Source organism: Zalophus californianus, chromosome 10 (genome assembly GCF_009762305.2).
Source record: "Zalophus californianus isolate mZalCal1 chromosome 10, mZalCal1.pri.v2, whole genome shotgun sequence".
In the NCBI taxonomy this organism is placed as follows: Eukaryota; Metazoa; Chordata; class Mammalia; order Carnivora; family Otariidae; genus Zalophus; species Zalophus californianus.
The window spans coordinates 112,157,802-112,180,376 of NC_045604.1; the positions used below are offsets into that span (position 1 = coordinate 112,157,802).

The 22,575-nt window shown below is 65.0% G+C and overlaps 1 protein-coding gene across 6 annotated transcripts; it reads right to left on the reverse strand.

Annotated features, from left to right (window-relative positions):
• Positions 1–2,037: 2,037 nt before the first annotated feature.
• LFNG (LFNG O-fucosylpeptide 3-beta-N-acetylglucosaminyltransferase) lies at positions 2,038–18,955 on the reverse strand. 6 transcript variants are annotated; one of them, XM_027613115.2, is made up of 11 exons: positions 17,832–18,949; positions 15,447–15,552; positions 11,271–15,195; positions 11,006–11,131; positions 6,732–6,780; positions 6,100–6,199; positions 5,845–5,998; positions 5,658–5,743; positions 5,068–5,233; positions 4,533–4,618; positions 2,092–4,086 (listed from the first exon to the last, which is right to left on the reverse strand). In XM_027613115.2, the coding sequence occupies exons 3-11, from the start codon at positions 11,715–11,717 to the stop codon at positions 4,020–4,022; spliced, it is 1,281 nt and encodes a 426-aa protein (XP_027468916.2). In that variant the 5' UTR covers positions 11,718–15,195; positions 15,447–15,552; positions 17,832–18,949; the 3' UTR covers positions 2,092–4,019. The 6 variants fall into 6 exon arrangements, with proteins under 6 accessions (XP_027468917.2, XP_027468916.2, XP_027468915.2 ...); XM_027613116.2 differs by lacking the exon at positions 15,447–15,552 and having other exon boundaries at positions 2,038–4,086; positions 5,068–5,230; positions 17,832–18,955; XM_027613114.2 differs by lacking the exon at positions 15,447–15,552 and having other exon boundaries at positions 11,271–15,337.
• Positions 18,956–22,575: the final 3,620 nt, after the last annotated feature.

The following is a 22,575-nucleotide window of genomic DNA, read 5'->3' on the forward strand; positions in this document are numbered from 1 at the left end:
GTGGAAAGAGCGTCTCTCCAGGAGTGAGCCAGGTATGTCCAGCAGGGGGCGCTGGGCCCTCAGAGGACGGGAGACTGCGGGGGGACCTGTCCAGGAGCTCGGGACATTCTGCATTCCCTGCCAGTCCCCCTGACCACGGCGCGGCGGGTCTGGGGCTCACTGTGGCTCTGCTGAGGGGACAACCCAAAGACCCCGCCAGGACGGGCCACAAGGACATGCAGCGAGCAGCCCCGCATCAGAGCCAGGGCGCCGGACGGCGGCCGGGGTGGCTGGCTGGAGCTTGCCTCTCGGCCTTACACGTGCTACACGAACCACATACTGGTAAGAACTTCCAGGTTCGTGATGTGAACTTCGAAGGGCAAGGATGGGGCGTGCCCCGGGGGTGCTGGGGGGTCCTGGGGAAGGTGGGTTTGGGCAGGGAGAGAAACCACCGGCTCTCACCACCAGCTGGTACCCAAGGACCGAGGTGGATTGCACCCTGAGGCTGGGGGTCCCAGAAGCCTTCCCCGGGGCCAGTAGGGGGCACGTGGAGGGGGGTAGCACAGCTCTCAGCCCTAACTCAGTATGCTGACAGAACCTCGACCACCGTGAGGGGGCTCAGACAGGAGCCCCTCCCCCCGCCCCAGGCCCCTGGGTTCCTCCTAGTGATGGACCGAGTGCCGGGCTCAGAAAGGGCTTGGGAAGCGGTCACCCCCAAGAACGTTCGGCCAGGCCGGGGCTGGGGTGGGCAGCAGCTGGACGGGCCCGTTGGTCTGACAGAAAGATGGGGCTGGCTCTGGTCATCCCCCGACCCCCAGCCCAGGCCCAGAAGGGGCAGGACTGGCTGAAGCCCCCAGCAGGGAACGGAGCCTTACGGCGACCCAGTCCACTGCCTGTCCTCCCTCCCAGCCTTCCAGGCACCCTGAGCAGTGCCCCCTCCGCACCTCTGCCGGGCCGTGCCGAGGCCCCGACGGCCACCTCTCCCACCCCACCTCTGGAAAGCCCTCCTTTCTGTCCGGGCTCAGACGCACCTCTGGGGCCAGTGGGCGGGGATGGCCCCAGGTGAAGGGTTGAAACTGAGCAGGGGCGGGCCCGGCCCCGCCCGGACCTGGACCACGGAAGCCGGGGGCTGGGGGGGGGGGGGGGCACCCAGCAGCCCTCATGGTCGCAGTGTTATCTTGCAAACCCACAAATGACGGGCAGTTTGGGGAGAGCAGGACACTCCTCAGTCCTGCCCTGGGGGAGGGGGAGGTCAGCACTTTTCCTGTGTGACTCATCTTGGGGGAGGGCCCCTTCCTCACACCCCTGAGGGCAGCAGATGGGAGCAATCTGCCCCTGCTGGACCTGCTTCCCCTTCTGAAGAGGAACCAACCTCCCCCCTCCCCCGCCCCAGCTTTTCCTTGAGAAGAGGGAAGGGCCCCAGGGCTTGAGCCCCCCCGGATGCCTCCCAGACCCCGGAGGACATGTATCCCCGTTCTCAGACGAAGGCCTCAGCTCCCAGGGCCTCCTCCCCACACAGGACAGTTTGGACCAGCTGTGACGACCACGTGACCAGGTACGTCCCCAGCTCTGGGGCAGGCTCCACCTGTCCCCGCGAGGGCTGCATGGCCACGTGTGTCCCAGGGCCCCGCCAGCTCTGCGGGGAGGCTCCTGCCAGTCGCTGGGCCCTGGGTTGACACTGGGGCCAGGGCAGGGGGCTCCTCTGACTCCCCCCAGGGTGTTGGGGGGCAGGAAGGAGGCCCTTGGCATCTGCCTGCAGGTGGTTGCCCGCCAGAACCTGAGCAGCCCCCTTTCCCCAGCATGTCCGCGAGAGAGTACCCTCCAGACAGGGATTAGGCTGTGATGCTGAGGTCCCCTCATGCCCCCCCCCCCCGTCCCCGTCCCTGCCCACACCCCCGGGACAGCTGCCCCTCCAGCCCTTCTGCAAACCCCACTCCACTGACTCAGGGCTCCACAAAGCCAAGGTGGGGTCAGGCCCTGGCCAGTTGCCCCCAGGCCCGAGGAGCTGCCAGCAAACCTTGTGAGGAAGGGGGGGGCCTCCTGGGCCACACGCTGCACGTGGGGGTGCTAGGTGAGCATGGGGTTACCAGGATGGGCCTGGCATCGGCAGGTCAGGGGTGGGGACAGGAGGCGCTTTGCAAACACTTGTCTTTATTCTGACATGTTGAGAAGGTTAACTGTGGAGCAGAGCGGCCAACGTGGAGGACCCGGGGGGCAGCGGGGGCTCCGTGTGAGGAAGAGGGAGTGCCGGCTGCCCCCCCCCACCCCCCGCAAGGCTGCATGTGATGAAGAGCGAGCCACAGGGAGCGGGCAGAAAACAAGATCGGTGTGAATGCTCGTCCAGCCTCCGTCCGGCTGGCCTGGGGGCCCAGCGCCAGGACCAGTCCAGGCATGGAGCCCCTTCACAGAGGCGAGGTTGAGTGTGGGGTCCCCGGCCCAAGGGGAGGCCAGGATCCAAGACCACCAGGCCTCTGAGTTTCAGCTCTTTACCACCCCCGCCCGCTCAGTTGCCTGACCTTGGCTGTCACTGGCCCTGAGGCTTAGTTTTGCCATCTGCAAAATGGGACAATATGGCCTCTTGTGGGTTTGGGATGGGGATGAAGCCAGATAAGGAGGTCCCAGGCTGGGCCCCCGCGAGCCCCCTCCCTCCTCCAGGGCAGGCTAGGCCCACACAGGCCGGAGCTACAGAGCCTACAGGCTGCTCCTCTGGGTGAGACCTGCCGATCCAGCCACCCCACGACCACTTCCACGGTGCCCTGGGCTGGCCGCGCCTCTCCGGCACCTGCAAGTGGCTCTTGGGAGTCCCTTCTAATCCACCTCCCCCACAGGAGCGCAAACAAGCCCCCAGGCCCCCTGGAGCCCCTCCGACAGACCTGTGACAGACCTGTGTCTCTGGCCCAACTTCCAGCAAGACCAGGACCCCCCGGGGTTGCCCCAAAGAGCACCTTTATTCACAGCAAAGGGCGTCACCATAGCAACCACACTTCAATTCCCTGAGAACTTTTCCATTATTGTTCACTTTCCTAGCTATGTGTTTGCGGAAAGAAAAACAGAAGACAACACACTCCACAGGCCTGGTGGGCCAAGCTGGGCCTGCGGGAGACAGGCCCTGTGCAGGACGGGGCGCGGGCAGTCCGGAGGCTGGGACATATAAATACGTGGAGTGGCAGACATTTTCCTCCGTTTAAACAACAAAGATTATCTCAAGTTTGGCTTCTGCTTTTTCTGATCCACAGAAAAGATAAAATAACCCCACCCCCCACCCCCCCAAAAAACCCCACAAACACCCTACCGTTTACCCACCCCCTTATGATAAACAAGCACAGTAAAAAAATACTGTCACAAATATTTACAGGCACGCCCACTATGGGCGACGTTCTCTCAGCTTCGGAGAGGAGATAAAATGCTCAGCTCTGTCTCCCCAGCACGGGGAGACAAAGAGACGTTGGTGAGGGAGGGCTGGGAGGGGAGCCCCTGTTCCCCTAGCCACATGGCCACTAGGGGCTTCCGGGGGGGGGGGGGGGCGCCGAACCAGGTGCTGGCTGGTAGTCCTCTAAGTCCAGAGCTCAGCGGGAGAAGGGGGCTCGGGCCGCTCCTCCCAAACCCAGCTTCCTTGCACTGAGCCTGGCTCAGCTGTGCTGGGGGCTCTGAGGCCCCCCCCCCCCAGCACAGGGCCCGCACCCGACAGGGAGGGAAAGGCACCTGCATATCCCTGCAGAGCAGCCCCTGATCCCCACGCTGCCGAAAGACCCCGCAGTAATAAGAAAACTGCCCTCAGAGTGACCTCTGATACACATCCTCTGGGATGGGGCTCTGGAGCCCGCGGCCCCACGGGGCAGACAAGTGGCCCTTGTGCTTGCTTCTCGGCAGAACAGAACTGCCCAGCAGCCTGCTCCATGGACGGGCGCGCATGCGCGCACACACACACGTAGGCACAGCCCTGGGGGAGCCTCGAATGCCAAGGCCAGGGCGGCACAACACAGGTCCCCGGGCCCTTTGGATACCAGGGGCGCCCGAGGACAGGGTCTCAACCACGGCTGCTAGAAGACGGCGCTGTGGGGACACCACGGTGTGTCCGGGTACAGGTGGCAGTGGATGGAGCGGAACCTGTGGGGACAGAGTAGGGGCAGGTCTGTGGGGGGGGGGGCAGGGGGGCAGAGGGTGCTGAGCACCTATCTTCAGACCCACAGCAGCAGAGGGGCCCTGGTCCACCCTAAGCAAGGCTCCTGGGGGGCTGTAGTCCTGCAGCTTCAGCGTACCAGCCCCAGCAGACCCCCCCCCCCAGGGCACCCCTCCAGCCCCAGCCGTTGCCCCAGCAGACACCCCCCAGAGAACCCCTCCAGCCCCAGCAGGCCCCCCCAGGCACCCTTCCGGCCCTAGCAAATCCCCTAGGGTGCCCCCCAGCCCCAGCAGACACCCCAGGGTACCTCTCCAGCCCCAGCAGACCCCCTCAGGGCACCCCTCCAGGCCCAGCAGACCCCCCCCGAGAACCCCTCTAGCCCCAGCAGACCCCCAGCGTAAGGCCCAGCCTCTATCTGGACCTGCTTCCTCACCTGGACGGGTCAGCCTCCACCGAGAAAGGCCCCTTCATGTGGATGGCGTTCCGCTTACTCTCAAACATGCCGTAGCTGAGGGTCACCTGTCGGGGGGGAAGGGAGGGCCCGGCTGAGACCAGGAGAGGCCCCCATGTCCCCGGCTTTAGCCGCGGCTGCCCACTGGGTTCTGTGAGAGGGGACAGCCTTGCCTTCTGCCCTCCCTCGGACCAAGAAGGCAGGCCTGTGAGTCCCACTGTACCACGCCCCTCCTGCTCTGCACAACCCAGGAATGAAGTCTAGAGTGGAGGCCTCAGCAAAGGCTAGCGGAATGCCTGGCCAGGGCCAAGAGAACCCCCAAACAGCACAGAGTAGGTGTCCCAGGATTCGAGCAGGGTCCCGCTGGTGGGGGGTGTGGGGGGTGGGTGCCCGAGGGGCAGCCAACAGTGGGGCCCTTCCTGACTTCCCTGTTTAAATCAGTGACTCCACCCTCCCCCCACCATACCACTTCGTTTGGTTGGATTTTCCCCTTCCCTCCTGGGCCTGGGAGGTGCACCTGCTCATGGAGCTCCGAGGCGGGCACCTGCTGCAGGTTCTCCAGGTGGGAGTGGAAGAGCCCGCTGCGGATGAGGGGCACACCCAGCAGGGCCTCCACGATGTAGCCGATGGTGCAGTCATCCGGCAGGCGGATCCGCTCGGCTGTGCTCATGAAATGGCCCCTGCTGCAGGAGGACAGGGCCCGACCCATGAGCAAAGGCGGGAGCTGGAGGCCTACCGGGAGCTCAGTCAGACCCAGCCAGCCAGAAGCCAGCCAGGGATGAAGCAGCCAGACCCGGGAGGAGAGGAAGGGAACACGCCCCCGGCGGAGCAGGATGTGGGTCAGAACGCTGACCAGCTGGCCGGTCAGCAGCTCCGTCCCTCCCAGAGCCCCCGCACAGCACCCTCCTCTCAACCGGCTAGATAACTCCGAGTCGGGGTTACCGGGCGAGCAGAGGAAGGAGTCCTGCCCGATGGCAGTGACCGGTGGGGTGCGTGCGGGGTGGGGTCGTGACTCAGCCCACCCGTGCACGTGAGGTGGGGGACACCCACTGCTGGGAAGGCCTTGGGACCCAGGGCAGGCTCACCCTGGGGCCCAAGGGCACTCACCTGGCCCACGGGCTCATCTTCAGGGCCAGCCCACGGCTGATGCAGAAGCCTGCCCCACCAGTGGCAAACCAGAAGTGGACAGGGCGCTGCGGGAGGGGAGCGTGGTGAGAGACCCTCACCCCGAGCTCCAGGGACCCCTCAGGCGTCCTGGCCACCCAGCTCGGGCCCACGAGGGCGGCGCGCTCACCATCTTGTTCTCGCTGACCCTCTCTGTGGCCTGGATGGGCCTGTCCAGGCTGGGCTTGCCGATGTACACGTCCTGCGTGTGCGGGTAGCCCGCCAGCAGCCGCAGCAAAGCCCTGACGTTGACGTAGTTGTCGTCGTCCACGTGGCAGAACCACCTGCGGAGAAGCCACCGGGAGAGCGCGCGCACATGTCAAGGGCTGTGGACCGCCAGCGCGGGGACCCGCAGGGGACGGGGCGCGCTCCTCGGGACACTCACTTCCTCCCCGATTCGATGAAGTGGTCGTACTCCACCGCCATCTTGCAGGACAGCGCCTGGCGGCTGTGGGCAGCTGAGCAGTTGGTGTTGACCACGTTGCCTGGGAGCAAGGGAGGGGGCTGTAAGCGGGTCTGAGCCGGCTCCGAGGGGTCAGCGACCAACACCCCCGCCTCCCGCCATGAGAGCGGAGCGGAATGGAGCGGGTGACCGTCCTAGGGCGCCCGGGGTTCAAGCCGTGCCCTGCGGCGGCCTCCTCCTGCTGCCCACTCCCCAGCACAGGGCTCACGCCCGGTGATCACGCTCCCCACCCCCCCAGCCCAACCCCCTCCGGGCAACCCCGGCCCGCCCCGGCCCGCCCCTGCCCATTCAGGCGGCTTTTTCCCAGCACCGGCCACCTGTTGCCGCCACATCAGCTCAAAGGGCCCTGGGAGCTGAAAGGACCTCATTTGCATGAGAATTGGGTGCCCCCCCCACCCCCCGTGATGGGGCGGGGCATTGAGCAAACCAGTTGAGTAAACTGCTCTCTCTGGCCCGTGGCCTCCGTGACCTCTCCGGAGGGGAGGGGGGAGGGGCTAGTTCCTTCCAGGAGTGGAGCCCCCCCCCCCCCCGGCCTCCCCACGTCCAGGGCTCACCCGTGCGCCTGGCCAGGGCTTCATCGTCCCCATCGGTGAAAATGAACGTCTGGAAGGAGAAACGTGGCCTTGAACAGGCGGCTCTGTGTCCCCCAGCCCCGGGCCACTGAGGGGGTGCAGGGCCGGGCACCCTGAGGCTTCAGCAGCTACAGCTCAGTCACACCCACTCTCCACCCTTCCACGGGCCTCAGTTTCCCCACATGCACCCACGTAGGTGGTCTCAAGTGTCCAGCCTAAATAGAAGCGGGGCTGGGACTCCTGCAGACCCCACCCCCCCCATGTCGACAGCTGGGCCCAAGGTCGCCTGGCGGCTGTGCCGGCACGAGCCAGGTGGGGCGCCCCGCCCACCCGCCAGGTAACCAGCTCCTCGCCCGCCCCGCACACCTGGCAGGGCACACACCCTTATTGACACAGCGCCCAGCCTGCGGGAGGGGGCAGAGGGCTGCGGGGGGGGGGGGGGCAGGCGGAGGAGGTCGGCTTTGGGAAGCCAAGTCTCAATCAGTCAGGGACAAAGGCCTCTGCTGGGCGGCTGCCAAGCCCTGGCGGACAAAGGGCCCGGAGGGAGGATGAATCACCAGGCATTGTCCGCCAGCTTTGTCCTGGGCCGCACGACGAGGGGTGCCGGGCTGGCCTTAACTCGGCCGCGTTAAGCGGGAGTGGCCGCGCTGCCCATTACCATACAGCTGGCCTGGTTAACTGGGCTGGGCGAGAGGTCCGCCGGGCAGGGGTGCGGCCACAGCACTGCAGTCCTCGGGGCTGGGCCTTCAAGGCCGGACCCCCACGCCCCGGCCGGTGCGATTAGCCGGCCAGGTCACCTTCTCTGAGACTAAGAAGGCACCACTGTGCTCTGGAAACTCCGACGGTCAGGAGGGTTGAGGTGGGAAACGGCGGGTGCGCCAGCCTGCAGATCAGTACCCCCCCCCGCTCAGGCAAGGAAATCCAGGCTGGCAGACAGGCTTTGCCCAAGGCCACATCAAGGCTCTACCTGGGCCAACACAGCACCACCCCTGCCAGGATCGCTCCGAGGAAGTGGGGGGGGGGGGCACCAGGGCGGAGCCAGGAGCTGCCGGCACCCGCCTGGGCCCGTCAGCACACGGGGAGGAATGTTCCTTCCTCTGCCCGGCCCGCCCAGCGCGTGCCGCCCAGCGCACCCAGGCCTGGCTGAATGCAAAGTCTGGGGCCTGGTGGGGGCGGGTGCTCTGAGCACAGGAAGCAGGAGACCCCCCCCCACCTCCATGCCCACCAGACCTCAGTTTCTTTGCATGGGTCCAAGGGAGGATCTAGCATGTGCAAGCCCAGAGAACAGTACATATCCAGCAACCTGGGAGACCCAGCTGGGGTCCCCACCCTCCTTTGGGCGGCCCCAGCTGCTTGCTGAGCCTGACCCCAGACTGGAGCCCAGACTCAGGTGAAGCCACAAGGTGCCGATCACAGGCTTAGAGCTGGGGAAGGGGCAAGCCCCGCGGACACCCTCTCCATACACGCACCCCCTCCTTCCAGAGCCCTGCAGGCACCCCAAGGCAGCCCGCACGCACAGACTCGCACCCAGCCCCCCACCCACTCCCCAGCATCGCAGCCCAGGAATGCTGTGGGAGGCTGAGGCCGGCCAGTGCAGACGCGCCACTGCCGTCTCCGGATTAAAAGGAAAATGCTTTCTTAATGAGATCAAGCGGGGCCTGTTCTCCCGCGCTCTGGTGCTGCCCTAAAAACCCAGCCCAAGGCTACGGAGATTAAAGTCACCTTTGTTCAGCTGGGGGGAGAGCAAGGCGGGAGGCCTGGAGAGGAGTAAAGGGAGGGTGGGGCTGTGGGGGGTGTGAGGGTGCCAGGCCTCCCGTCTCCCCACATCAGAGCAATCAGCAGAGGAGGGGACACGCTGCCTGGCGGTTCAGAGCCTCAGGATCCTCCTCTGTCAAATGGGCACAACAAGAGCTCACCTGTACCCAGAGCGAAGCACGGACACTGACTCCCTTCTTTGGTCTCCCTAACGGCCCTGAGAAGTGGGCACTGTCACTACCTGAGTGGACCCGGGACGCTGAGGACCAGAGAGGGGCAGCCGCCCGCCTGTGGTCATACGCTGGGGCAGACGTGGTGCCGGCCTAGCCCCAAGTGCCCCCAAGTGCCTTCCGGGGACTGAGCCCCTCCCCCCTGCCCGGCCAGGCCTCCTCCCCACTTCCCCGACGATGGGGCTGGAGGAGGAAGAGCAGGGCAGCAAGGGCGGCAGGGCTGGCCCAGAGCGGGCGGGGGGACACCCACAGGAAGCGGCATTGTTCCTGGAGCTGCGATTCAAAGAAACACAGGATGCCAAGCTCTCCCCCAGCAATTGTGGCCGCTGTGGTGGCAGCCGCCGCAGCCTGGCCCACTCCTGGGAGGGGTGGGGGAGGGACGTGGGGGCCGAAGGTCCAGCCCCTCATCCTGGACTTTGAGGACTGTCTCAGTGTGGCCCCTGCTGACCAACCCCCACCCCCCATCACTCCAGTTGCTGGAAGTTTCTTACACATGCTCCATGCTGGTCCTGTCGGTCTAACTCAAATGGCACCTCCTCCAGGAAGTCCTCCAACCCTCCACGTGGATCAGATGCCCACTCTCAGCTCGCACAGCCTCTCTGGGTTTCCCCCACCAAAGCCCTGATTTCTCTGCGTCTCCCCCATCAAACTGGGCCTGATTCACCATCCACAGGACTGGAAGAGGAGGGCCCTGGGTCATGAGAGTTTCAAGGACCCCCTCCCCCACAACGCGATGTGCAGCCTCTGGCTTGCTGTGACACATGAGCCGATGCTGGGGGCAGATGCGCAGCCTCTCCTGGGTGGGTTCAGCCAGGAAGAAGGAAACCTGAGTGGCCCTTCAACGGGGACCTCAGGGCCCGGGGGGAGTGACGGCCCCCACCCCCGACCCTGGGTAACTGTTGAGCTCATTCCCTCTGCCTCCAGGTTTTGCCAGTCCCCTTCCAGAGATGAGGCGACGGAGGGACAGAGAGGCCTCAGGTCTTGCCCAAGATTACCCACCTGGGCTGGGACTGGTACCCAAGACCCTTCGACCGCATCCCCTCTGCTGGAGAAAGCCCCCCAAGTCCAAGACGAGAGCTCGGAGCTGGTGGCGGCCCAGCGGGAGCCGAATGCTGCCAAAGGTCACCCAGCAGGGAGGCAGGGTCCTGGGGGGTAGGGTGCCTGGCTCAGGGATGGTGCCCCACAAGGGCTGTCAGTCAGGGATGGAGGGGGGGCCCGGCGGCCCTCTCATCACCAAGCAACCTGAGTGGCCAGCACGCCAGTGGCGGTTCCCATGGAGCGCAGAGCTGCGCACAAGAGGCCGGACGCCTTTCTCCGCTGGAGAAAGGGGCTTTGTTACCTTGCCCAAGCGGCCGGCGTGAGAGCCGCCGGGCGCTGGGAATCCTAACGGCCCGGCCGCCAAACAAAACCCACGGCCCCCGCCGCCCCCTCCCGCCAGCCCGCTGAGCCCCTGGGAAAGGGGTTGCTGCTTTCCCAGGAGGCTGCCATGGGGCTCCCAGGGCCCCCTCCCCACACTGGAACCAGAAAGAACCCTTCCCCACCCCCACCCCCCGGACCCCATCATGACCTCACCAGAACCCTGTCCCAAAACAGGGCTCAGCCACGCCAGAAGATCCCAGGCCTTGAGATTTAAACAGGGAGGAAGGGGTGTGGGGTCCTCTCTGAGCCCTCACCCCGGTCAAGGGTCCCTCAGCTTCACCCCAAATGCCCACTTAGTCCCTTGAATCTCCCAGCCCACGGCTGTTCCCTCACTACCCCTCCCCTGGCAGAGCCCACAATGCCCTGTCCCGCCCCAACCCAACCGTTCTGCTGCAGCCTCGAGGGAGATTTTCAAAGTGGGGTGTGTCTTTATTATGTGTAGGAAGCCAATGCTCAACTAGGGTGCAGTAAGCACAAAGTTCAAGGCTCCAAAGACTCCTGCGCTCTAGGGACAGGGTTTCTGCACAAGATCCCCAAAACCCAGTGCTCTCTTTGGAAATGGATTCTCCAGGGCACACCAACACATACCCCAACTCCAAATTATCTTTAACAATGACTTGTCCCCCATCCCATAGAAAAGACTCATATGAGAGAGAGGACCAGCCCTATACCGGGGGTTCTAACCCCCTACTCCACCACTCAGGAAAAAGTCTTCCTCCCCAGGGCAGGGTCTGAGCCCAGGTGGATGCCGCACGAAGACTCTGCCTTCGGGAGGTTTGGGGACAACAGCACCTTATTAATGCACTCCAATGCTTGGGTGGGGGGGGGGGAGAAACATCACAGAGCACCAACCCCAAGCAATGGCAGCTGGTAGGATCGATTCACACTATCCAGGGCTCTGGAAGTTGGATGGGGTCGGGTCCCCCTCTGACACTTGCACAACTCAACGGGGAGAGTGGCCCCATCAGGCAGACCGGGCTGGAAAGGGATGGACTGGCGTCACTACCACCACATAGTCCCGGTAGCTGGACAGATGTGCAGCCTGGCGCCCATCGGATACTGCCACCGGCTGCACAAAACGGCACCCCCCTACCCCGGCCAGGCCGTGGGGGCTCACCATCTCCTTGTGGCGCGAGATCCAGGTCTCCAGCAGCAGATCGAGGCGCGCGCGGTGAAACTTTCTGGTGGTCTTGACCGCGATGAAAACGTCGTGGGGCGCCAACGACTCGGCCGGCGGCTGCCGGTGGCCGTCGGCGGGGCGGGGAGCGCCCCCGGGCGGTGGGCGCGCGTCTCTGCGCGCGCGAGTCAGTAAGCTGAAGTACTCGGACAGACTGTGCACCTCGCGAGCGAGCGCAGCGGGCGCCGCCGCCGCCGCCGCCGCCGCCGCCGCCTCCAGCCCGGGCGCCGGGGCCGCCCCCGCGGGGCCCGCCAGGCTGCGCAGCGCTCGCCGGCCGCGCTCTGCGGGCACAGGGGGCGGCGGCGGGTCGGCCGTGAGCACCAGCAGGCAGGCGAGCAGCGCGCCCGCCAGCGCCAGCAGCAGGCGTCGGCCGCATCGCTTGAGCATGGTGGGGTGGCGGCCGCCGGCGCGCCCTGCCCGGTGCGCCCTGCCCTGCCCCGCCCCGCACACCGGCGCCGAGGATCCCGGGTCCCGCGGCGCGTTCAGCTGTCCACTGCCCGCGCGCCGCGCTCTTAAACCTCCCCGCCGGACTCCGCCCTCTGGGGGCGTGGTCCTCCGCGAGGCCCCGCCCCTACCGCGCTCTCACTGGCTCCGGGGCCCTGGGGCGGGACCTCGCGCGGGTCGCCCCCCGAGAGTCGCAGCGCCCACGTGGGGCCGCGGCGGGGGTCTGGGAAAGGCCCGGCGGGCACTGCCGCCCCGCCCCCTGTGAGCACGTGCACGCCCCGCCCAGGTCGTCCCCCGCGGGCGGCCGAGGGGCGTGGGGCCTTGGGCCCGGCCCGCCCCGGTGGCCCCGAAGGGGAAGCCAGGCTGGCCAGCGCCGGCGGGGGCCGCATGGGGCGTCTGGCACGCGGAAGGGCGCGCCCTCGGCGCGGTGACCGGTGCTCTGGCACGGGGGCTTCAGGCTCCGCAATCCTGCGGTGCACTGCCCCGCCCCAAGCCCGGCGTCCTCCCCTTGCGGTGGTGCGTGCCAAGAATAGGGGGCGGCGCCTAACTGGACCTGAGCGCACCTAAGGCAGCGGTGATTAATGCTGAGGAGTTGTTGAGCCCCCCTCCCCCCCGCCGAGCCACGGGCAGGGACACGTGTTTCCACCGAGAAAGCACCTGTATTAAATTCCACCTTCAGCGCCCTAACCCCCGCCCCCGCCCCGAGCTAATTTCCTCGAATTCCAGCCCGGCGGCGGGGGTGCGGAGCCGGTCCCCGAAGTCCTCCGGACGCCCCGTGGCGAGAAGAAACTGAAGTCGCCCCGCCCCTCGCGGGATGAAAGGCTGCTTTCTGTCCCATTTGGTCCCTCTGCGCTCAGGCCAGATGTGGCCCAGCTGTGCCCCCGCCCCGCCTCCCCGGCACACGGCGGCCCCCACCCCCAGGCCTTCCCACGGGCCGGGCCGGCCCACCGCACGAGCAGGGGCGGCAGGAATGCGCGCCAGCAGCCGGGGTGAGGGTGAGGGGCGAGGGGCCCGGAAGTGACCAGGGGGCCCCCTGGCGCGGGATCAGGGTCTGAGCTCCCTGCCCTCAGCATCTTCCGGAAGCGCAGCTGGGGGCGGCTCTCCGCTTGGCTGAGCCTCCTTCCCCTCCCTCTCGGCTGTGGCATCCCCTCCTCGGGAGGCCCTTTGCGACCACCAGGGCCCGGCGGCCCATTCAGCGCTCACTCTGCCCACAGGCCAGTTCTCCTCACAGCCCTTAGCCCTCTGCCTGCAATGGGTCCCCCTTCCTGCACTGAAGGTCAAGTTCAGGAGAACAGGGCGTAGTAGGTGCTCTGTATGGATTTACTGGGTAGAGATGTCTGCCCCCCGCAAAGGTCAAGTGCAGAACAGGGCTGGAACGTAGTAGGTGCTCTGTAAGGAGTTACTGCGTAGATGTCTGCCCAACCCCACCCGGGAGCAGGGAGGCTGTGGCCCATTTGCTCCTAGGGTCCTGGGGCCCTCCTCCAGCCCCTCTGTCATGGGGTGTGATGGAGGATAGTGGTTCCCAGGCCTCTTCCTGCTCCCCCCCACCCCAGGTAATTAGCAGGCACCACCTCAGGCAGGCAGATGCCTGAGCAGATGGTCCTGGCTGTGCCCAAGTGATAAGTCTCCCGTGGTGTCACCTCCTGCCATAAACCCCTCCCCCATCAGCCCAGCCTCAGGGCCTGGAGGCAGCTGGAGGGGTGGGGGTGGGCAGGGGAGAAAAATTCCCTATGGCTGCATGGGCTGCCCCCAAACAGTAGGCTGAGCCCCAGCCCAGCCTCAAGTCTGAAGTCCCCATGTCCCTTGCCCCACCACCAACTCCCATCTATCTCAGATCTGGGCTATTGTTAGAAGGAGGCCCCTCCACCACCTTCATCTCTCCTCTGGACGTCTTGGGCAGTCTCCACCCTGGTCTCCCTGTCGCCCATCTACCTGCTGTTTTATTCTGCACTCTGCAACCAGACGGTTCTAATCATACCCCACTCCCTACACACACACACACACACACATAATCAGAATCTTCCATGGCTCCCCATTGCTCTGAGTTCAAATCCTGGCCTGGTGTCTACCTATTCCCAGCCCCATTTCTTGTTGAACCCTGCAATCCTCCCCATTCCCCAGCAGCCCGAGCACCATTGTGCCCCAAAATCTTTGCATGAGCTGTGCGCCGCACCTGGGATTCAGGTCAGTGGCATCCATACTTGGTACCCCCTAGATGCTGACTGTTCTCTGAGAGGTCAAGGGGGAGCAGCACACCGCCGTGGTACCCCACACACCCACCTGACAAGGCCCTGCCGAGGACGTGGCACTCCTTGCTTTCCCTGACTTGTGGCCCGGCTCCAGGCTGCCCATTGTACAGAAAGCAAGGTGAAGCTCGGTGCACTGCTGCCTTGCACGCGGGGAGCGAGGAGAGGGAGCACCTGTACAGAGCGGGACCAGTCCAGCCTGGGGGGGGGGGCTTTCCTGCGCCTCTCTGCAGCCAGGCTCGGGGAGCGGGGGGTCCCGGGTGTGGCTGCCTGTCTGGGAACAGCCGGACAAAGCTTTACAGCATTCTTGTGGGGGCCGTGGGCTTTGGCAAGAGTGATTCAGTTTCTTTGCTGTCAGGAGAATGGAATTTCGTGGTGACTCCTTGAGGTCTAAAAACTGTAAGGGGGTGGCCGGCTTAGCTCCCCTCTCCCCCTTCCCCAAGCCTAGGGCACTCTCCTCCCCTGCCCTTGCCCTAGGCCCAAAGGCTCCCCCCACCAGGGACCCACTGAGCCAAAAAGCCAGCCAGCGAGCCCTGGGGGAAGGGGAGGTGCTGGGCTCAGGACAGGAAATGGGGAGCTCAGAGGGGATGGGGAGGGCTGACCAGGTTGCCAGGAAGCTCCTGGGGGGCCTTAGGGTCCTGGGGAAGGGGGCTGGGAGCGCGGGCTGCAGGCAGGCCCCAGCACAGCACAGGGGCTGGGGACCCCTCTGGAGCCAGCCCACCAGCCTTACAAACCCAGAGGGGCCCCTTCTCTGCTCCCAGACCTCAGACCTGGGATGTTCCTGCTGTGAGCCTCAGTTTTCCTCCCGTAGCACGAGGATAACACTGCCGTCCACTTTACAAGGTGCTCATGGGCAAATCGTCACACAAGCAGGCACGTGGGTCCGTGGGGCTCCTGGGCAGCAGGTGGCTGAACGGCTTCAGAGCTGTCCATTGAAGGTGTATAGAGAGGTGGCCAAGGAAAGGGGGCCCACATGACCATGAGGCCCTACTCTGCCCCCCCCCATCAGGCTCGGAGGCAGTATGGTGCCCCCACTTGAGTTCGGGCCTGCTTTTCCTGCCGGGGCTCAGCCTGGGGCCTCCTGTGGATGGAGTCGGTCCTACCAGTTTCTGGAAGCTGCTTCTCCAGAAGCTCCTGGGGACATTGAGGCTGGCTTCGTCTGGACTGTCTCTTTTCTGGGAAGATCCCGGAGACACAACGGGTGACTGGTTAACTCGCAGGAAGTCATCCGAAGCAGGCCTGTTCCACGTTCCCAGAGCAAGCCTTCTCCAACCCAGCGGCCGAGCCCAGAGACCGAAGCCTCTGCCTCTATGAGAGCTGATGGCAGGAAAAGCTGGGCCTCGCGGAGCCCCACCGGACAGACGGACATGAGGGTGCCTGCCCCCCACCCCCCACCCCGTGCTGCCTGGAGGGTGTGGGAGGGTACCTGGCAGTAACAGAGCCTTCTAGATGCCAGGGTGCCCGTGAGCCCCCTCGCAGGCAATGAGTGGCCTGGCCACAGAGGCCCCGAAGCTTCTGGACAAAGAGTCCTGCTGGCAAGAGGCAAGGTAACGAAGAGGGCTTGGCTCAGAAGCCCAGTGCAGCCGGCCCCATGGCAGGAGGGAGAGGGTGCAGCCGGCGGCGGCGGCAGCTGATTCCCATTACTGCAGCTGGGGCGGGCGCTGCCCCCACGAGAAGAATAGACAGCCTGCAGCTGTGAATGGAGCCCCCGGCCGGCCCGCCTGCACGCCAGCTCTGCCCGGAGCCCCTCACCCCCAGGCCACGCTTTGTGTGGTCTTGGGCCAGTTCCCTCTCTCTGTGGAGCTCAGCACTTCACTTGACTTTGTAATAGGGTGTGGCTGCTGCCTGCCCTGCCCTACCCACCCCGGGCTGGTACTCTGCAGGCATGGAGAGCCAATGGCCCACTGGTGGCCTGGCCCTTTGGCTTGAACCCCGGGGCCTGGCGTGGTCGGAGTGGCCAGGGCCCTTGGCCTTGGTGGCCGAGTAAGGCTTCAGGGGATACCCTTCAAGGTCAGCTAAGTGCTACCTCTTCCAGGAAGTCCTCCCGAAGCCCCAGTGGTATCCACCCCCATCCTAGTGCTGACCACATGAGATTATAACTGCCCATGTCCTTGCCTGCCTCCCCAGCTAGCCTGGGAGCCCTGTAAGGACAGCGGCCACACCGTGATCCTCATTGGTGCCTGTCCCAAAGTAGGTGCTCAGTAAACACTGGCTGAACAGATGAGTAAAGGGAATGGACAGATAGATGGAAAGACAAAAAGACAGAGGGATGTCTATGGATGGCTGGGAAGGTGCTAAGATGCTGGCTACATGAGGGCAGAAACACTGTGTCATCTGGGACTGTGCCCCAGTGCTTAGAAAAGTACATGGCACGTGTTAGGTACTTGAGAAACATTTGTTAGATCACGGATGGATGGATGGATGGATGGATGGATGGATGGATGGATGAACAGACTGGGTGGGTGGGTAGATGGACAGATGGATGGACGAATGGATGGATGGATGGGTGGGTGGATGGATGGATGGTGGATGGATGGATGGACGAATGGATGGATGGATGGATGGATGAACAGACTGGGTGGGTGGGTAGATGGACAGATGGATGGACGAATGGGTGGATGGATGGATGGGTGGGTGGATGGGTGGGTGAACAGACTGGGTGGGTGGATGGATGGGTGAACAGACTGGGTGGGTGGATGAATGGATGAACAGACTGGGTGGGTGGGTAGATGGACAGATGGATGGACGAATGGGTGGATGGATGGATGGGTGGGTGGATGGGTGGGTGAACAGACTGGGTGGGTGGAGGGATGGACAGATGGGTGGAGGGATGGAGAGATGTAGATATTTAGACATACAGAGGCTCGAGGGAACACCGCTGCCTCTTTCCCCCGAGCACCCAGCCTCGGGGAATGTGGGTTTCAGGGTAAGGAGGCATGGCTGCCCACTGCACTCCGGGCTGGAACGGGGATGAGGCCAGAAGGCAGAGCTGTGGTGGGTGGCAGGGGCTGATGCCCCTTGAAGTTCTCAGTGACCATATACTGTGTGCCCACCCTGCATTGGGGCGTTTCCAAACACCACTGCCTGAAGGCTTCTAAAGGTCTCACTCAAACTCCTGATCTTGCATTTTGGACATGGGGGTCCAGAGAATAGAAAAGGCATGTCCTTGACCCCACAGCCAGTCGAGGAGGGGGCGTCTTTCGACCATGGGGCAGCTGCGTCTCTTCCTGGTGGCTCTGCGCAGGGGCCAGATGGGGCTAATCTGATTTGCAGCCCCCAGAAGCAGGGCCCTGGCCATGAGCACACATGACTGACATCCTACAGAGGCCAGGCACCCACGGGGGAGATACCAGAGCCACTTTGCCCCAGGCAGCCTTTGTCTTGCCAAGAATGGCTAGCTTGTGCTGTGGCCACGGGGTGGGGCGTGGCTGTCCTGGTGCCTGCCAGGCCCCAGGCGTGACCCCTCGCCCCAGTCCTGACCCTGCCCATGTCAGCGGGACCAGAGCCTGGGGGCGGTGGAAGGAGGGGCTCCTGACCGGATGGAGGTAGTGGGCCTCTGAGTCTTGGCTCAGAGGGCGCCCTGCTCACTGCATGATCCTGGCCTCATCTCCGTAGCTCCCTGACCTCAGGCTCCTTCTCTGCAACAGGACTGTTGCTGAGTCAGGAGTAAGTCTCCCCACACACGGGGTGGAGAAGGACATGGCATTGACATCTATTTTCGGCTGCCCTGGAAGTGAGGCCTGGGCAAAGTTATATGCCCAGGAGTGGCCATCACATCCACAAAGAGATAAGCCAGCACCACGGGACCTACCTTCCACCTGTCCATCTGTCCGTCCATCTGTCCACTTCACCCAACCGTTCAACAGGAAACGGGGCAATTTCTCCACCCCCGGCTCTGCTCGGCTCTCGGGTAGTTGAGGGGGTGACTCAGACAGAGGCCCTGGCCGCAGGGAGCTCACAGTCTTCCTCAGGCTCTCGGGTGTCCTCCAAACAGGTAGAGCGTGGTCGGGGTTGGAAGATGGGTCAAGCTCAAGCGTGCCCGGGGCCTGGGCCAGGGGTAATCCATTGTGTGCTGGGGCTGGGAGTAGAGCACTTCAGGCAAGGATTCCAGGGAAAGAGGGTGACCATCGATCGGTAGCTCGAAGGCTCAGCAGGCAGAGGTGGGTGGGAAGGCGGGGGAGGGGTGCCGCCCAGAGGGGTCTGGAGAGGTGGTGCACTTTGGTGGTAGGGTGGTTCCCAGAGCGGTGGGACATGAAGCTGGGGAGCAGGAGCCTCCAAGTCCAGGCTCCGGGTCAGGCGGGGGAGGCCATGGGGAGCCACCAAGGGTCTGTGAACAAAAATGATGTGGTTCGAGCGGCCTTATAGAAGGTCCAGCTGAGACAACGGGCGTCCATCCCTCCAGGCCTTGTGTCCTGCGGCCAGGGCTTTGCTTTCGCTCCTCGTTTCTTCGCGTGGCTCCCAACAGGAAAGCTAGTCCAGGGAGGGGTCCTGCAGGAGGGCAGGGCAAGGGTCCTCAAGGGTAGGTGGGCCCTGGCGGGGCAGGAGAGAGGGGGCTGCGGCCGCTTCCGGGCCGTCTAAGACAGGCCCCAGACAAAGAACTTCCCAGCCCGCCGTGTCCGGTGGGCCAAGGGGAAGAACGCCCGGCGAGGTGATGGGCCTCGCTCCTGTGGCACGGGCCCCTGTGGGGCGCCCGGGGTGGCTCTCCTGCGGTGCCCCCGCCCCCGGGGAGGCCTGTGCCCGGCGGTGAGGGCCCAAGGAGCAGCTTGCTCTCCAGCTCCTGCAGGAGGTTATGTGAGGGCAGAGGATGCCGTGGGCAGGGCTGTTGGGACAGAGCGCCAGCCCGGGAGCGGAAGGATGACACAGGGGGCATCTGGTGCGGTGGCCTCGGAGAGCTCAGTGGGGGCGGGGGGCTGGGCGGGGCCGCCTGCCCTGTGGCCCTGGGCCGGGGGTTGGGGACGGCCGAGCTGGACCCTGTCACCCCCCCTCCCCCCGCCCAGCCTCCAGGTGGTTCTAGCTCTGGCCTGGCCTGGGTTTGGGAAGGTGGCAGGGAGGGGCCTCCTTGAAAGCTGTTTGCTCAGCCGAGGTTTAATCTCCAAAACAGGAAGGCTCGTATTGACAGAAGCAGCAGACGGAACTGCTGAAGCGCCTGCCAGGTTAAGCTCCCGGGGGGGCCCCCCTCCTCCTGCCCCCACACTGGGGGGCCTCCCCAAAGCTCCTGCCCTCAAATACACAGGCTCCCACCCCTCTCCCACAGCCCCTAAGCTGTGCCACCCTGTGCCGACCAGGCCTTGGAGAGAGGGCACCCCAGCCGGCTCTGCCAACTGCAGGGGGGGGTTTGGGGGGGCAGGAAAGTGGAGGGGAAGGGGGGCCCAGGGTGACAGGCTTAGCAGGGCGTGTCTCCCGCTCTCATTTTGCAAATGAGGAAGTTGAGGCTCAGGGAGGGAAGTGAGCTGGCCTGGGTCACACAGCGGTGGGGGGGGTTGTCCGCCTGGGGGGCCCCCACCCCAGTTCTGGAACATGCTTGGGTCAGTACTGACAAGCAAAAGGCCCAAGTGGACTCCCAAGCACCGTCCTGTCTGGCACCCAACCCTCCCCGGGGCACCCAGGGTCGGGGGGGGGACCTGGCTCCAGGCCGCCCAGGCCGTAAATCTCCCCATGGCCACAGGAAGTTGCAGGAACGGGCAGCGTAGGCATGCCCCAGGCCGCTCTGGGGTCAGTCTGGGTGGCCACTGCACCTGACAGCGACATCAGGCAGCGAGAGCCCAGCGGCCCCTTTCTTCTCCTAGGCAGCTTTTTCCATGAGGCCAATGTCCAGCAGGCAGGGCTAAAGCCGGCCGGCCCTCTAGACCATCTTGAAGGCCAGATTCCGTGGCCGCCTGAGGTGGGAGGTGAATCATAATTCTAGGCCTATTCTATGCCCGGGAACCGCGGGCTCACTGAGGAGTGGGCCCTGCGGTCCTGGATGCACACGAGGGCTGGCCCCCTAATCCTGGAAACGGGCTCCTGGTCTGACAGCATCCCTGCCTCCCCGCTCCCCTCCTGGGAGGGCTGGCCCTGCCCCTGGCATTCCCTGCCCACCAGCCCCCAACTTCCTCGCCTGGAAGGCTCAGCCCCTCTGTCCCAGCCTCTCCCCACTCAGTGGCCACCTCCTGGGAGAAGCCTCCCAGATTCACTCCCTCTTATCTATTCCTGGGTCCCTCCCAGCCCCCCCGCACACACCCAGAACAGAGCTAAGAACTTGCTAGACCTACGAAGGGGCATTAAGGGCTAAGGCCATCTCACAGGTAGGAGGCAGGGTCCTGCCCAAGGCCACGCAGCAGTGAGCATGCATCTCCAGCCACCCCCGGAGAGCAAGAATCTGCAGGCTCAAACCTCCTGTGGATCCCCAGCAGCGCCGAGCTCCAGGACCCCCAGGCGGGGTCTGCAGGAGGGTGCGGTGCTTGGCTCAGAGGCAGGGTGGTGATGCTGAATGGACCACAGCCAGCAAAGGACTGGCTGTCTGCTCCCAGAAGTAGCTCCTGGCCAGGCCTGACACTGAAGGCCGGGAAACCAAGCAGGAGCTGGGCATACCCCAGGGGAGGGGGGGGAAGGGTGGGGAGGGGGGCAGCATGGCTGGCTGGCTAGCCTGCTCCAGGAGGGGCGGGGAGCAGGGTGGCCTATGGGCCCCTCTCGATGTGGGGGAAGGGAGGGTCCCCAGTCTCAGCTCCATCCCCAACACAATGTGCTGGTCTTAGGCAGGCAGTTTCTCATCTCTGCTGTTCCCCCCAAACTTTAGGCCCTCTGTGGGGCTCTGAGGGCACTCTCCCCGGCCCCCCGAGGGCCGGGTGCCCTGGGGCAGCTCCTCAGGCCTGGAGCATCCTCAGGGGCTGGCCCTCGCCCCCACTCCAGTGTCATCCCTGCCGGCCACTGTTGTCACTCTATCCCGGTGACCCAGTTTCCCTCCCTGTCCAAGCCAGGGGGGCGGGGGGCCCTGGGGAGACAGTGTCCTTTGAGGCGAGGGTGGCGGTGGATCAGATGTCCCGGGCGGGGCCGTCTGCGGGCTAGGGGCAGGGGCCATGGCTTTTAGGTCTTCAATAGCCCGAGATTAGGTTCCATCCCTGGGGGCCCTGTTGTGTGGCCATTGTGACAGCACGGGAACCGAGGGGAACCGTGAGCCAGACAGGGATGCGCCTCCCTGCCCACAGGAGCCCTGGCCTGGGGGTCGACCCGGCACCCTCTAGGGCCAGAGCACGTGCAGGTACATATGACCGCGCGTCCCCACAGGGTGTTGGGGAAGCGGGGACTCCGGCCAGGCAGGCTGGGTCCTCAGACCCTGCCAGGCACCTCGTGCCCTGCTTGGGGAAAGGCGCAGTCTGGTGAGCAGAGCGCGGGCTGAGCTCAGGCGCTTCCCCTGGGTCGGTGCCCCATCCGCACGCACACATGTGCCCGGCGGCCCTCCCGCTTCCCCGGCTGCCCACCACCTCTCCGGAGGCTTTCTTCCGCCCCTTTCTAGTCCCGTTGGCAAAGTGCTGCCCAGCTCCCAGCTCAGATTGCAAGGCTGTCCTCTGCTGGCAGAGCCACAGTCCAGGCCCTGCTGGTGTGATGAGAAAGCAGAGGTGGGGCAGGGAGAGAGGGCAGCAGGCTGCCACTTTCAGGAGCTGACCTCCAGGCCCGGCATTTCTTCCCTGAGGGATCCAGTGTGGGAATGAGGAGGGCGGGTAGCATGCCCCCGGCTGCCCGGGCCTGAGCATGCCGCCTCTCCATCACCCTCCCCTTCCTCAGCAGCAGTCGCGAGGACCTGCAGATCGGGGCCACCGTGCAAGTCTGCAAGGCTGAGGCCAGCCCGGCAGAGAGAGGCCCCGAGTACTGTCTCGGTGCCCCAGACTCAAGTCCTCCAGTGTGAGGCTATGTGCACACCTTCACACGTGCGGGGAAGCCTGCGTGCAGGGGTGAGGTGCTGCAGGCGTGAGCCGGAGAGCACACGTGAGCGTGTGCAGAGGACGCGTGGGTGAGTGTGTGCACACACACGCACAGCGGGCCCTGGGGCCCGAGCCGGCTCCTTCCCTCCGGCACAGCTGCAGGCCTGGAAACGGGGAGTCAGCTGGGCTGGCCTCAGCCTTGTTCCCCAGAGAGGCGGCCCGGCCAAGGTGGGAGGCCGAGGCCAGGGCGCGCCCCGCCACGCACTTCCTGTCCGGCTGGTGGCGGCAATTTGGACGGAAGATTGGCCCCACCAGGAAGGCGCTGCCGGAGAAGTGGGGCTTGTGGAGGCTGAGTCAGCTTCCCCCAGAGTTCATCCCAACCCTCTCCCAGCACTTCCTCCAGGGCCTTCCCTGGCCTCTGAGGCTCCTGCTGTCCCCAGAGCGAGCTGAAGATCTGGGGTCTCCCTCCACCTGCCCCACGGGCCTGAGTGTGGCACCCAGGGGCAGGCTGAGACCCTCTTGGGGTCCCCGGCACCCCCGGGCAGAGTCCCTACTTCCCTGATGCAGTCCCCATGTCCTCATTGTCTTCAGGAGGGGCTGGGGGCTGCGAGATGGCAGGGTGTGCTTAAGGGCACACGGCCAGCCCTGGAGAGAGAG

Bases quoted from the DNA above. Each gene is read 5' to 3' on its own strand.
- LFNG (XM_027613114.2), bottom strand. From the start codon at position 11,717: ATGCTCAAGCGATGCGGCCGACGCCTGCTGCTGGCGCTGGCGGGCGCG. The intron at 6,781-11,005 runs GTTGGTGCTCTG...TTCTCCTTCCAG, and splicing joins ACCAGCTGCCATTGCTTGGG to ACGTTCATTTTCACCGATGG. The intron at 4,087-4,532 runs GTGAGGAAGCAG...CTGTCCCCACAG, and splicing joins GTGGAGGCTGACCCGTCCAG to GTTCCGCTCCATCCACTGCC.